The sequence below is a fragment of the Paroedura picta genome, chromosome 4 (genome assembly GCF_049243985.1).
Source record: "Paroedura picta isolate Pp20150507F chromosome 4, Ppicta_v3.0, whole genome shotgun sequence".
Classification (NCBI taxonomy): domain Eukaryota; kingdom Metazoa; phylum Chordata; class Lepidosauria; order Squamata; family Gekkonidae; genus Paroedura; species Paroedura picta.
This window is the reverse complement of record NC_135372.1, coordinates 37,720,236-37,734,151: the sequence shown is the minus strand read 5'-3', so window position 1 is coordinate 37,734,151 and position 13,916 is coordinate 37,720,236. Positions and strand designations below refer to the sequence as shown.

Sequence of the window (13,916 nt, the reverse complement as noted above, 5' to 3'; positions counted from 1 at the left end):
AGAAAAATTTGGTCAGTGTCATATGGTTCTAATTAGGTACTATTTAATTATTTTACTCAGCTTGTGAGGCTATCATTTAGGCCTAGAATTGGTTTTAATTACTTTGTAATAATTGCATGCATTTTTCGTATATCTGAGCATTTTTAACTTTCTGCGTAGAGAAACTCTATTATTAGGATGCATATTTTAATTTCTTTAACTTTTTGATTCTTGATTCAAATTTTGAGGGGGCTAAGTTCTTTTTCTCCTTTCTTTTTGACAGGGAACAACAGGGGAGATGAATGCGGTAAGCTGTTCTGGGTCCCCAAGAGCTAGGTAAGTCAGATATACATCAACAAAGGCACAACTGTAGTGGGGAGGGGGTCCAGTTCACTGAAAACCCCAGCAACAGAGCCTGGTTCAAATTTCACTAGAGCCATGAATCCACTGGCACGGAATTCAAGTAGATGCTCAACTTTCAAGGCCAACCCAGCCCTACAGCACTGTTATAACAACACTTGGATAATGTTTATCAGGTTATTTGAAAATGATCTACAAAAAAGCTGCAGGCTTTTTCAACCTTTTGACCATGGAGGAGAACTCCTGAAATATTTTTCAGGCTTTGAAGAGCCCCGGGAGTGATGTCAGATGGCCACGCCTCCTTATCATGCCTGAGGAGGACTGAGGGGAGGGGAGAAAGGAGGCAGTTTGAGGCAGCCCACATCCAAGCACTGCTCCCTTTCCCAGGCACGGTAACCATGCGAGAACGCCACCCCCAGGTCAATGGCAGTTCCCTGCCTTCACAGCAATGCCTGGGATAGCTTGTGGCCAAGTCCACTAAAGCAGAATATAGGGGGAAGGCCAAGGAGCCCCTGGGGAGCTCTCACAGAGCTCCACCAAGCCCTGGTTGGGAATCCCTGGGTTAGATCTGGGAGCCCCAGGTTTGAATCCCTTTTCTGACACGGGGACTTAGAATCATAGAATCATAGAACCATAGAGTTGGAAGGGGCCATGCAGGCCATCTAGTCCAACCCCCTGCTCTACGCAGGATCAGCCCTAAACGCAGGATCAGCCCTTGATGGGTGGCCTTGGGCCAGACCCGTACTCTCAGCCGAATCTACCTTGCAAGGTTGTTGTGAGGATAAAATAGAGTTGTGGAGAAATGTAAGCTGCTCAGGGGTTGCGCTGGGGAGTCAGTATAAATGAAGTAAATAATGAGATAAGTGCTCTGAATTAGGCCAGATCTTCTCTCTTCTTGACTTTACTCACCTCTGGTTACTGCCCAGTAATACCAGGTGCTGGTGCGTTTTAACTCCGAAATGACCGAAAGGGACATTCCCCATCAAGTAGCAGAAATGAGCTGCCTCGGTAAACCCCTTCCCAGCTGAGGAAGAAAAGGTCAACAAATTAAATTCAGAACAGATTATAATACACACTTTAAAAAAAAAAGACAGCACTGGAAAGTGAGAGGAAGTGTACTGCGCAGTGTTGTAACTGTGCAAGTTTTGACCTTTAAATTAAAATGCATTCCCATCTTTTGCCTCATGTAATAAAGTTTGTGGAAGGTTTATTGTTCAAAAAAATAGTTCCTGAACAGCTAAATGCTAAAAGCCCAGCCCATGAAAAATTGCATTACAGATTCTTCTACCAGCATCTATCAGATGGACACATAGAAGAAAGGGAAGGCGGAAAGTGGTTTTTGGCTTTCAGGTTCAGATTTCTACAGCCACCCTGTCTTCTGTTGCCCAAACCTACCACGTGCTATGTCAATGGCTTGTTAATCTGCACACCCTTATCCTCGCAGTGACTTGCCAAGTGTCCCCACCACGGCCTGTGTGGTGTAGCAGTGTAGCCTCGAATCTGGCTGCTTGGAAGTGGGGGACTCTGTGCCAATGGACCTTACTGAGGTCCCTATCCTCCCCAGTCTCTAGGAGTTTCCCAACCTGGATCTGGTAACCGTACCCTACCCCCGCTGGTGGACAAGGAAAACCTGGCAACCTTAAACGTGGCTTTTCCAATCGTTCACCCCATTGTTACAACAACCTTCTGAGGGTCAAGCTAGTCTGAGAGACTGTGGCAGGCCCAAAGTCATCTAGGGCAGGGGTAGTCAACCTGTGGTCCTCCAGATGTCCATGGACTACAATTCCCATGAGCGTTTGCTGGCAGGGGCTCACGGGAATTGTAGTCCATGGACATCTGGAGGACCACAGGTTGACTACCCCTGATCTAGGGGGCTTCCGTGACTGGCTGCAGGATTCAAATCCAGTCCCCCCAGATCCTAATGCAACACTCAGACCACACCAGCCCTTTTAGCAGACTTGAAGAATGTGGTTCCCCTTCTTGGTATTATATGTGCATGTCTGTGTCCGCATTTCTCGTGACTCTTCTCACCCAGCGTATCTCCCATGGTGACAACCGCTCTGTGGTTCAGCTCAGCATCTCCCACCTGATTGGACAGGATGACGGCCAGGTGTGGCCTCCAGTCTCCCCATTTGTCATCCCCACAGCACTGTTGGGAAAGGGGGTGGGAGAGAGAGAAGAAAAGGCAGAGAACAAAAAATCATTCTTGGTTTAGTTTAAAAAAAAAAAAACCCAAAACAGAACCTTCAGCGATCCTCAAGGCAAAGTACTGTGCAATGTAAAAATACCCCCAAAAGAAAACAAATAATGAAAATGGAGTAGCAGAAGCAATTATGGATGGAAACTGTACAACCCCAGGAGGTTAAATTCAATGTGGCCATGTTTTCACAAGAAGCCAAGCTCTTCCCAAGAGCCTTGAGATCCTCAAGATCAGGGGTAGTCAACCTGTGGTCCTCCAGATGTCCATGGACTACAACCCTGGCATTTGCCATATGCCTCTCCCAGAGAAACCCAAAGCAGCAGGACAGGGCTGGATTCCATACCAGAGATGCCTGGGGGATTCTTCCAGACATGAGCTGGAAAAGTGTCTGCAGAGGGTCGTTGGAGGCCAGAGTGCTGGTGAACCTGCAAAGAGAGGAAAGAGCAATGAAGGGCTGAGGGCAAAGGACCAGGGTCGTGAACCTTTCCAGCACTGGGATCTACTTACCCCGTCAAGACCCAGCTGTAGGTCCTCAGGTCCATCTTGCTGGACAGAAAAAGAGCGTGGCCCCAAAGCTGGTTCCTCATGGCCCAATCCAGTGCTTCCTGCAAGCAAGAAATAAATTCTTTAAAGCATTCTCTGTCTCTCTCTCTCTCTGTTTCCTCTCTTGTAATATTCCACCGGCCCTATTGATCCCCTCCCCCCACACTGGTATGGAATATATAGGAAATAAAATAAGAGCTCCTAGATTTTAAAAATGTTTTGCTTAAATGTTTTAATGGTCAAATGTTTTAACTTTATTTTATGAATTGTTGTGAGCCACCCTGAGCCTTCAGGGGTGGGTGGTATATAAATATAAATTAGATTACAAATAAATAATATTCTGCCAGACAGGTCTTTCAATATTTGGTCAAGACAGATCCTTCCCATCCTTGCTACCTGGAAGCATTTAGAACAGGGATTCCCCTAACTTTTCTGATCCTGTGGGCACTCCTGGAATTCTGACACAACATGGCGGGTGCAGCCACAAAATGGCTGCCGCAGGAGGTGGAACCAGCCGCAAAATGACGGCTGCAACTTACCTCTAGTTGCACAGTGAAACTCGCTTGTGCTGCTGTGGCAACTGCTGCACAGCCAATCAAATTTCCAGTGGCCCACAACCCCACCTGACCCCACGCACTTTCTAAACACAGTTAGCAGACACCAGGAGAAATGTCAGCGGCCCACATGACCAAGTTGGGGACCTCAATCTAGAATAGAAGACAAGACATGACCCAAGCATGGTGTAGTAAAGCAGTGGTCCCCAACCTTTTTATCACTGGGGAGTGGTCAACTCTTGACAATTTTACCGACATTGCCGCCTGAGCCCCTGCTCCACTTGTTTTCCCGCCGGCACCCCTGACTTCCCGCCGCCCGCTGGGGGGGTGCTGCCAGCAGCAGCTGCACAGTGCCACACCGAGGAGGAGCCCCAGCCATGGCGGCCACTGGAGAGCACCAAAGGTGAGCTAGCGGCAGAGTGGCAGGGCAGCCCCCAAGGCAGCAGCCGGGGAGGAGGACGAGGAGGAGCCGCAACCCGGTACCGACTGATCCCCGTCCGGTACCAGTCCCCGGACCGGGGGTTGGGGACCACTGTAGTAAAGTAGCCGGAGGGACTGGCTTTTGTCCCTCTCGTCTCATAATACTGGAACTCAGGGTCAACCTGGGAAACCGAATGGCAGCAGACAGAGGACACACAAGAGGAAGTACTCATGTGCTTCACAATTGGAAGATGACTCGCGGAAGACACTGCCATAAGATGTTGTGATGGCCACTGGATGAGATGGATTGAGAAGGGCTGGACTCGCTTATGCAAGACAAGTCTATTGCTTGCTACTGACAATCACAGCCAAATGGGTTCTCTGGGTTCAAAGGCAGAACTGTTTCTTGTTGTCAGATGTGGGGGCGCAGTCAATAGGGAAAGAGCTTGCGGATGGACGTCCGAGCAGCATCCCATTGGCTACCGTCAAAACAGGGTGCTGGACTGAATGGAATGTTAGTCTGATCCAGAATAGCTGATTTCATATTGATTTAACTTTTAAAGTTTGGGAATTGTCACTGGCGCCTGCTGCACACGAAGAACTAGATCCTCATTCAGTCAACAAAGCCTTTTACTAGTATAATAATATTGCTTAGTGTTTACATGGCACTTTCCACAGTGCTTTTCAGCACTTCCTACTACACTCTTATAAGGTAGTTCTCCCCTGAACAGAATTGCATCTGAGATGGGATTGAGGGATGTAGATACTATTGCTGGAATATGCAAGATCTGCCATGTGCATGACTGAGCAGAATATAAAGAGTGTCCTGCAGGGGGCAGTGGAGGACATGTGTATTTAGCATAGTTAGATCAGGAACTTCCTGGTATTTTTCATATTGTCTCCGCCAGCATCCTAATTGGCTCAATAGGAGACTTCCTGCTTGTTGCATACACTTCCTCCCTGCTTGCCTCTGGAACCAATAGAGAGGGAAGGACTGTGGACAACAGTTAGAACAGTCAGTTAGGTTTCTCGCTGTCCTTCCTACACAAAGCTGTTTCTCTTCTCAATAGAACTACTTTATTCTTGTAAGCAGCCTGGTGCTTTGTTTGGTTCACATGTTTAGACCCTGCCAACAGTTATTACCCATAGCAATAAATTAGTGGCTCTTACACACACACACACACAAACGAGATCTCACTTGATGCTACCACGTATGAATCAGTCCTTTGTGTAGAAAACCCATCAGACAGTACAAGATACCTTGAGCTTACCTTTTTTCTCCCATAGAAGAGGAGTTTGGTGAACTTCTCCACATTTTGCTTCGGTGTGCCAGCACTTGGCACTATCTCCCCTGTGAGAAGGTCCGGGGTCCCGCAGACTTCTACCGGCCACTCCTCCTCAGTCAGGTTGATCAGGTTAGCTACTGGCTCTTGTCTTTTGTACTTCTCCCGGTGCCTGCAGTCCTGCATTAGTAGTTCTGCTATGTCTGACCCCACCATGGACTGTAAAGGAAAACAAAGGGTAAACAGGAAGGGGTGAGGGACAGAAGAAGTGCAAACATCCACAATTTAGCAAATCCACTTTGTCAAATAGCAGCAAACTTACAAAAACCCATGTTTTGAGCAAATGAATTCCCCACAAATCTGTACTTCAGGTTCAATCATGAATTTTGGTGTGACAGCTTAAAGTGCTGGCTGTGAAATTTAAGTCAATGTCCTGAGTCAGAGAATGTTTAGGAGTTTCCCCTCCTCACTCAGTCCTTGGCATATTATGCACACGTTGGATAATGCACTTTCAGTGTGCTTTTGCAGCTGGATTTCCCTGTGCAGAACAGGAAACTCTGCTTCTAAAGTGCATTGAAAGCGCATTATTTAAACGTGTGTGGAATGGGTCCTTTGTCTCCCCTCTAGCTGAGAGTTCAATTTGGGTGTCTTCGCCACCTGGGGCAAAGTTAAAACTGTGTACAAAACAGGGCTATATTTATTTAGTCACTGAGGTTTCTTAGCTGATGGTCAGCCATAGGTTCTTGCAGCAACATCTAACATTTTAACCAAATAAAACAATATAAAACAGATAACAAATATAAAATATTAAAGTTAAACTATTAAAATATGTGGCAGGCACCACACCACTAAAAAAAAAAGACAAGTCAAACACGTGGATTACACTTCAAAGGCCAAACTAAACCAGATGGCCTTGCATGCCCTTTGGAAACTACGGTAAATATGCCTGGCAGAGTACAGATGTCATCAGTAAGTCTATTCCACAAGATAGGGGCCACGACTGAGAAGGCCCTTCCCCTGGTGACAACTAACCAAGCTATCCTGGAGCCAGGCATCTGCAAGAGGCCCCTAGAGTAGGGGTAGTCAACCTGTGGTCCTCCAGATGTCCATGGACTACAATTCCCATGAGTCCCTGCCAGCAATTGCTGGCAGGGGCTCATGGGAAATGTAGTCCATGAACATCTGGAGGACCACAGGTTGACTACCCCTCCCCTAGAGGATGACCTAAATGAGCACAAGGGGCTGTAACAAGAGAGGCAGCCCCATAGATGTGAGGGTCCCAGACCACTTAGTGCCTGGGGCTCCCTGTCTCAGGGGTAACTCTCCTGATCTGATCAACCGGCCCTTTTAGAAGGCTAGTGAAGATATTTTGCTTTAAAAAGTTTTTGAGGCATAGATTGCTGGAAGACAGCGATTAATCAGAGCAGGGATACCAAACTTTTTCTGTAAAGTGACCCACAAGTTCAAACTGACTTGTTATGATGATCCACTTAAAAAAAAAAGAGAAAAAAAGATACGCTCCGCCACTTCCAACTGGCTGGTGATCCCTCGCCCCAAAAAGGCACATTGGCATTTTCATGTCCTGGCCCCCACCTGGTTGAATGAGCTCCCTGGAGAGATCAGGGCCCTGCCCGAACTCCCAAAATTCCGCAGGGCCTGCAAAAGCGAGCTCCTCCACCAGGCATTTGGTTGAGGCCGACCGACCCAACAACATCCAAGGGTCCCCCCTCAGACACCCTCCTCACAATCTGAACCCAAACTGACCAACCTAGGGGATCTTGGTTAGAAAGTTATTGTTGTTATGAGGCATGTTACAATACTCGTCGCCTTCAGTGATGAAACCCACTGTTATTATGGTTGATGTTATGAACTGCACTGCATTATCCCTACGTTTTGTGTAAACCACCCTGAGCCTCATGGGAGGGCGGTATGGAAAGATAAGAAATAAATAAAGCTGACAAAGCCTAGAACCCACTTTCCTGTGAATCTTGACATGAGGCTGGGAAACGCTGGCATGGGTGCCGTCTTCTGGTTGGTATAGTGAGCCAACTGGGTGCAGTGAGAGAACCAGTTTGGTGTCGTGGTTAAGAGCAGCAGTCTTTAATCTGGTGAGCCAGGTTTTATTCCCCACTTTCTCCCCTACATGCAGCCAGAGGGATGACCTTGGATCAGTCTCTGTTCTCTCTGAAGTCCCACAGACCCACCTACTTCCCAGGGTATCTGTTGTGGGGATAGGAAGGGTAGGAGATTGGAGATCGCATTGAGAATCCTTCCAACAGTGAAAAGTGGGGCATAAAAACCAGCTCTTCTTCTTTACTATGTTGTTCTATCTGTTGGTTTGCATGGTTCTTTGCCAACAAACAGCTTGAAGCTGGGTTTATTTTATTCCTTTGTATCATGTGAACCACTTCAAATGCTCTGACTGGCAAAAAGGCAGGGAAAGAATATACGTTGACGCATTTTGAACATGGTCGGATATACCAAATCCCTCTCGAACTGAAAACACAATCTGGATACTTGTCATATTTTACATACCAAACGCTGGTTTTACAAGTATTACTGTCTCATAAAGAGCCTCTTGTGGCGCAGAGTGGTAAGGCAGCCATCTGAAAGCTTTGCCCATGAGGCTGGGAGTTCAATCCCAGCAGCCGGCTCAAGGTTGACTCAGCCTTCCATCCTTCCGAGGTCGGTTAAATGAGTACCCAGCTTGCTTGCTGGGGGTAAACGGTAACGACTGGGGAAGGCACTGGCAAACCACCCCGTATTGAGTCTGCCATGAAAACGCTAGAGGGCGTCACCCCAAGGGTCAGACATGACCCGGTGCTTGCACAGGGGATACCTTTACCTTTACTGTTTCATAACCAACCAGGTGGAATGAGCTCCCTAAAGAGCTACAGGCCCTGTTGGATTTGTTAGCTTTCTGCAGGGCCTGTAAGACGGTGCTCTTCCGTTAGGCATATGGTTGAGGCCATGGTGGGGTCCTGGAGTTACTATCGGGGGATCCCTTAGTGGTGGTTAGATTTGGACCCTCACTCCCAATTGAGAGAGCTCTTGATCACTAGTTGGACAGAGGGTGAAGAGGGTGGGAATTAGAACTCTTTTATCGCCATCTTGTAATATTTTATGCCTAGTGTTAATATGTTTAGCGGTTTTTAGGAGGTTACTAGTTTTTATTGTTTTATTGTGAATCACCGCAAGTTCGAATGGAGAGCGGCGGTATATGAATTGATGAATGAATGAATGAATGAATGAATGAATGAATGAATGAATGAATGAATGAATGAATGAATGAATGAATGAGCCACTTACACAAACTCAGGCTAACCTACTTCACAGGAATGCTATAAGAATGAAATGGAAAGGGGAGATGACGTCACCTGCTTTGGTTCCCATTGGGGAGAAAGGAGGGGCATAACTGAAGCTGGCACAGTTCCGCAGGGTCTGCAAGATGGAGCTCTTCCACAAGGCTTTTCGTAGGGGCTGATGACTTAATAACATCTGTGGTCCTCCTCTTCAAAACACCCCCACTGAGAGACATTTAGTCTGGAGACTTATGGGCAGTGAACACATGGAGGCTGCTAAATTGTTAATTATGTACAATTGTTACTTAAGTACTTATGTTACTTAATGCCACTAAATTGTTAGTTATGTTACCTATCATGTACACCACCCTGAGCCATGTTTGGAGGGCGGTATAGAAATTTAAATGATGAAGGAGGAGGAGGAGGGGCAAGAGGAGGAGGGGCAAGAGGCAGAAGAAGACAAAGCAGCAGCAGCAGCAGAAGCAGCAGCAGCAGAAGCAGTAGAAGCAGCAGAAGAAGAAGATTGGGGTCATATTGTCCAGGTTTAATAACAGATTCTGAATTCCATTGAAAACAACAATGGATAAAAGTGAAGTCTGTGTTGGGTAAGTCAGTGAAGACCTAAATGGCAAGATGATTCAACCCCTCTTTCTCTTATACATAGGCGGTACATACCCCATTCTGGCGACAAAGAAGCAGAAGGAGTTTCCAAAGCAACGCGGCATCTCGGCCCCGGTTAGATGTCAGGTCACAGCCTACGGCTGCTTGGCGTTGGCAAAATGTCATCACGTCCACCTTGTGCAAGTCCTCCCTAAAACAACAGAAAGGCCAGCAACAACTCGACTGTGTTCTCCAGTTCCCTAAGGAACAAGAACTCCCAAAGAAAGAACTGTCAGGCAAGCACAGCGGGAACATAAGAGTGCCTTTGTCACATTTGCAATACACAAATGGAGACAACACATGCATAGCCTGAGCCAGGGAGAGTTTTGCAGCTGCCACTGGAGGGGCAACCCTTGAAGACTGTACAACTAGTCCCTTGTGGTACTGGTGCAGGAGGTACATTTGTCTCCATTCATGTTTTGCAAATGCCACATTAATTCCCTGACAAATCAGCAATGCAGATACAAGTCTGTGGGCTGCCTCCTAGTTTACTGTAGTCATTTTCCTGAGTAAGGCCACATAATTATCAAAATCATAAGATGTCATAGTCCCATTGTATACGGCACTGGTCAGACCACACCTGGAGTACTGTGTGCAGTTCTGGAGGCCTCACTTCAAGAAGGACGTAGATAAAATTGAAAGGGTACAGAGGAGAGCGACGAAGATGATCTGGGGCCAAGGGACCAAGCCCTATGAAGATAGGTTGAGGGACTTGGGAATGTTCAGCCTGGAGAAAAGGAGGTTGAGAGGGGGACATGATAGCCCTCTTTAAGTATTTGAAAGGTTGTCACTTGGAGGAGGGCAGGATGCTGTTCCCATTGGCTGCAGAGGAGAGGACACGCAGTAATGGGTTTAAACTACAAGTACAACGATATAGGCTAGATATCAGGAAAAAAAATTTCACAGTCAGAGTAGTTCAGCAGTGGAATAGGCTGCCTAAGGAGGTGGTGAGCTCCCCCTCACTGGCAGTCTTCAAGCAAAGGTTGGATACACACTTTTCTTGGATGCTTTAGGATGCTTAGGGCTGATCCTGAGTTGAGCAGGGGGTTGGACTAGATGGCCTGCATGGCCCCTTCCAACTCTATGATTCTTTGATTCTAATCATGACACTTCAGTGAAGGGCATTGACATTAGCAATAAGTCCCATATGCTTGGAGATTCTGTGCATGCCCACAAAGAGAAGTAGCTTCGATCGAGTGCACATTTTTTTAATTGTCATTTTTCAAAAATATTAAAAATATTCATTAACTCCCACCCAATTGGAGAAACCCTTCCAGGAACTTCAGAAACCTCAGGGTTATATGAAACCCTGGTTGAGAAAGCCTCTCTTGGTTCAAGCTGGATGTACTATCCTGAGAAAGGAAACATAACACTGAGATATGGGACAACTCATCAAAAGACATCAGGTAGAAAATGTGGGATGAAACCGGCCTTAGCCTCACTCCTTAGAGAACCACCTTAGAGAACCTCAGAGAAACAATTTTGGATTCAATAGATCTATGGTCTACTAACTGCACCTGTCCTATGAAATCTCTAATTATGGTCCTCCAGGGATACGGTACCTGATCAGAGGTCCTGGGAAGACTTGCATAGCCTCCTGCTCAGCAGTGTCATGTAAAATAACCTAAACAACAAGGGCAGATTCAGAAAAGTGAGATCCTGACTATAAACGTAAAGCTAAACTGACAATGGGAACCTGACTGTCCTGTGCTTGTTCTGCTCATCTGAAACCACTGGCTCTCTGAGTAGGTTCCTGTAGCCCTACCCATGTTCTCTTCCAGGGGCACTTTGTGTTTTGGAACTAGGGCTGCCAGTTCTGGGTTGGGAAATATCTGGAGACTTCAGAGGTGGAGCAGGAACTGGGTGGGCCTTGGGACGGGGAGGGACCTCAGTAGGGTATAATCCTATGGAGTCCACTCTCCAAAATAGCCATTTCCTCCAGGGGAACTGATCTCTGTCACCTGGAGAAATGCTCTCATTCCAGGGGATCCCCAGATCCCACCTAGGGACTGACATTCCTAAATCTGGAGCATATATATTGACCAGAAGGGTTCTAGGAAACATAATGCCCATCATCATGGGGATCACTGTGCCAAGGCAGCAAAAAATTATCAAGCTGCTCCGGGCAGATTCAGAACACTCCGTTTTGCTTCCCAGGAGTGAAGTGATGCTTACCTCCAGGCTGTGTATTTCGACAAGGGCAGGTTGCCCTTCTGCCGGGTAATTAGGACATCCTCGGACCAGGTGCCCTCCGGCTCCAAAGCAAACAGGTACGTGGGGTGAGGGGAACTTCTGCGGGGCCAGTATATCTTCTCCTAAAAGGTAAGCAGAGTCCCTTAGTGACTAGTCTGTAACCCAGGCCAGCGGTGGCCCAGACTAAGGTGACCAGATTGTCCCACTTTTGGAGGGACTTCTGGGGGCACCTGGCAAATTGTACTTATGTTGAAATTTTAAAAATATATATTACAATACTATTTTTGCGTTCTATGCATTCTATGAAACTTTTTGTTGCTCCGTATAGACCAGATTTTTAATCAAGAACCCCCCTGGTCAATGGTGTCCCGCTTTACCAATGTTAAAATCTGGTCACCTTAGCCCAGACAGGCCAACAAGCTGAAACAACAAACAGCCCCAGAAGCTACACTTTGAAGCAGGCTTCCTCTTCCATAAACCCAGAAGCAAGCAGGTGAATAGCCATTATTGTCCTTATAAGATTACTGCAATTGCAGGATCAATAGCCAGGGACTCAGCACAATGAAAGAGAGTGTCATGAGTCAGCCAGCTGCCTCTTCCTTCGAGGAGGTGGGGATGGAGGAATCAGAAGCAGTTGGATTTAGAGTCAGAAACAGCAAAGGAAGCCTCAGGGGACGAGGGCTGTCTGTTCTGGCAAGAGACAAAGGGTCAGAAATAATTTTGTCGCTCACCTGAGCCAGCAGAGCCGCAGAGACTAAAAGTAAGATTAACAGCTCAGGGAAGGTGCAGGAGTGTGAGGCTATTAGCACAACACTGCTAAGTCTTGGCTCTCAACACCGAGTTGATGCAGGACCAAGAACACTTGGGTTTCAGCAATTAAGCTGACAAAAGCAAAGACGGCCTTCACGGCGCCAGGCCAAGCTGCTGCCAGGTGTTTCAGCCAGGGCTAATTGTCCTGGCTCTTCCCAGGTCCAGACAGGGGAGCATATTGCCTACCGGACCTGGTCCGCCCTTGATTTCTGTCTCCAGGCAAGGCAGCTGGAGTGGAAAGGTTCAACTACGCAGGGGAGCAGTGGAGAAGTGGAGAATTTTTTGTTTGTTTAGGAATGTGGTAGCAATCCTGCGATCTTAAACACAACACCATGGAGCTGCCTAGGGCATTTTTTGTCCCTTCTAGGACACCATAGTCAGTCCAGGAAGGGGGAGGAGCCAGGCCCGGATGGCCTGACTCTTCCCTGCCAAACTGTGGCATTAGCCCAGCAGCCAGACGAAAGCCAACCTGAGCCTAATTCCCCATGTGGAAAAGGCCACAGAGACAGAGCCAATCTGACCTTGAACTCCAAGCCTCCTTGCTTTCTGGGACAGAACACCTGGCTCCAAGACCTGCTGTGGACTGATTAGCTAATTCTGCTTTGTTGTTTACCTTGTGATCTTTTAGTTGCCTCTGGGCCACCTGAAAACTCCCAGACAGAGTAAAAGTGTCAGGCACTGGACTGAACACAGCAGTTGATTTATTATCATAGCCTTGGGGAATTCTGAAGACTGTGACGGCAAACATCAGGCGTAGCCTTGAACATGACAGAGAGGTAGGCAACATCCACTGGACTCCATGCTCCTTGCTGTGTTATCAGCAATCATTTGCTGCTGGATTTTTTTCCTGAAAGTCCAGGGAATAAAGGGTTGCTGCATTGCAATCAAAGAGCAACATTCACCCGTGTGCAAATACAGCCTTAGAAGGCCGAGGGTATTGTCCTTCAGTGTATGTTCATGCACACGAAAGCTTATACCATGAATAAAACTTTGGTGGCTTTAAAGGTTAACCTGGACTCTTTGTTCTGCCGCTTCAGACCAACATGCCTGAATCAAACAACACACCTGTCTGAACTGGACTCCAGTCCTTGGAGGGAGTTGTTCCATACGGACTGGAAGCATCATAGATGTACTGACTTAGCTCGTAGCTGCTGGAGCTGAGGCCAGATTCTTTGTACTGCTGAAGCAGGTTTGGCTCTTCAAACGCCGGAGCCTACAGTAGGGGAAAGGAAGCCGGAGAAAGAGATGGGAGAGGGTGTCAATAGGAAGGAAAAGAAGAAGAGCTGGCTTTCTGTACCCTGTTTTTCTCTACCCAAAGAAGCCTCAAAGTGGCTTACAATCCCCTTCCCTTCCTCTCCCCAACACAGACACCCTGTGAGGTCAGTGGGGCTGAGAGAGCTTGGAGACAACTACGACTGCCCCCAGGTCACCCAGCTGGCTGCATGTGGAGAAGTGGGGCACCAAACCCAGTTCTCTAGAGTGGGGCTCTTTAACCACTACACCATGCTGGCATGTAGCACCAAGCTAGCTCTCCAAGGGCATGGCAAACTTAATCACAGTCTGGTTTGGTGATTAGAATGTTGAGCTGGCAGCTGGGAGACCGAGGCCCAGA

At 47.4% G+C, this 13,916-nt stretch overlaps 1 protein-coding gene across 12 annotated transcripts in view; it reads right to left on the bottom strand.

Moving 5' to 3' along the window:
* The window catches only part of SEC16B (SEC16 homolog B, endoplasmic reticulum export factor), a 78,637-nt gene that overhangs the window by 49,522 nt on the left and 15,199 nt on the right, over positions 1 to 13,916 (bottom strand). For all 12 annotated transcript variants that reach the window (XR_013230038.1, XR_013230039.1, XM_077332492.1 and 9 more), the window contains 9 exons: positions 13,370 to 13,517; positions 11,477 to 11,616; positions 10,864 to 10,925; positions 9,317 to 9,452; positions 5,328 to 5,558; positions 3,047 to 3,144; positions 2,883 to 2,964; positions 2,371 to 2,488; positions 1,249 to 1,363 (listed from right to left, as the gene is read on the bottom strand). Coding sequence is in view for 10 of the 12 variants with exons in the window: in XM_077332492.1 (XP_077188607.1) it covers positions 1,249 to 1,363; positions 2,371 to 2,488; positions 2,883 to 2,964; positions 3,047 to 3,144; positions 5,328 to 5,558; positions 9,317 to 9,452; positions 10,864 to 10,925; positions 11,477 to 11,616; positions 13,370 to 13,517 (1,130 nt within the window). In the remaining 2 variants the exon portion in view is untranslated. The remainder of the gene's footprint in view (positions 1 to 1,248; positions 1,364 to 2,370; positions 2,489 to 2,882; positions 2,965 to 3,046; positions 3,145 to 5,327; positions 5,559 to 9,316; positions 9,453 to 10,863; positions 10,926 to 11,476; positions 11,617 to 13,369; positions 13,518 to 13,916) is intronic.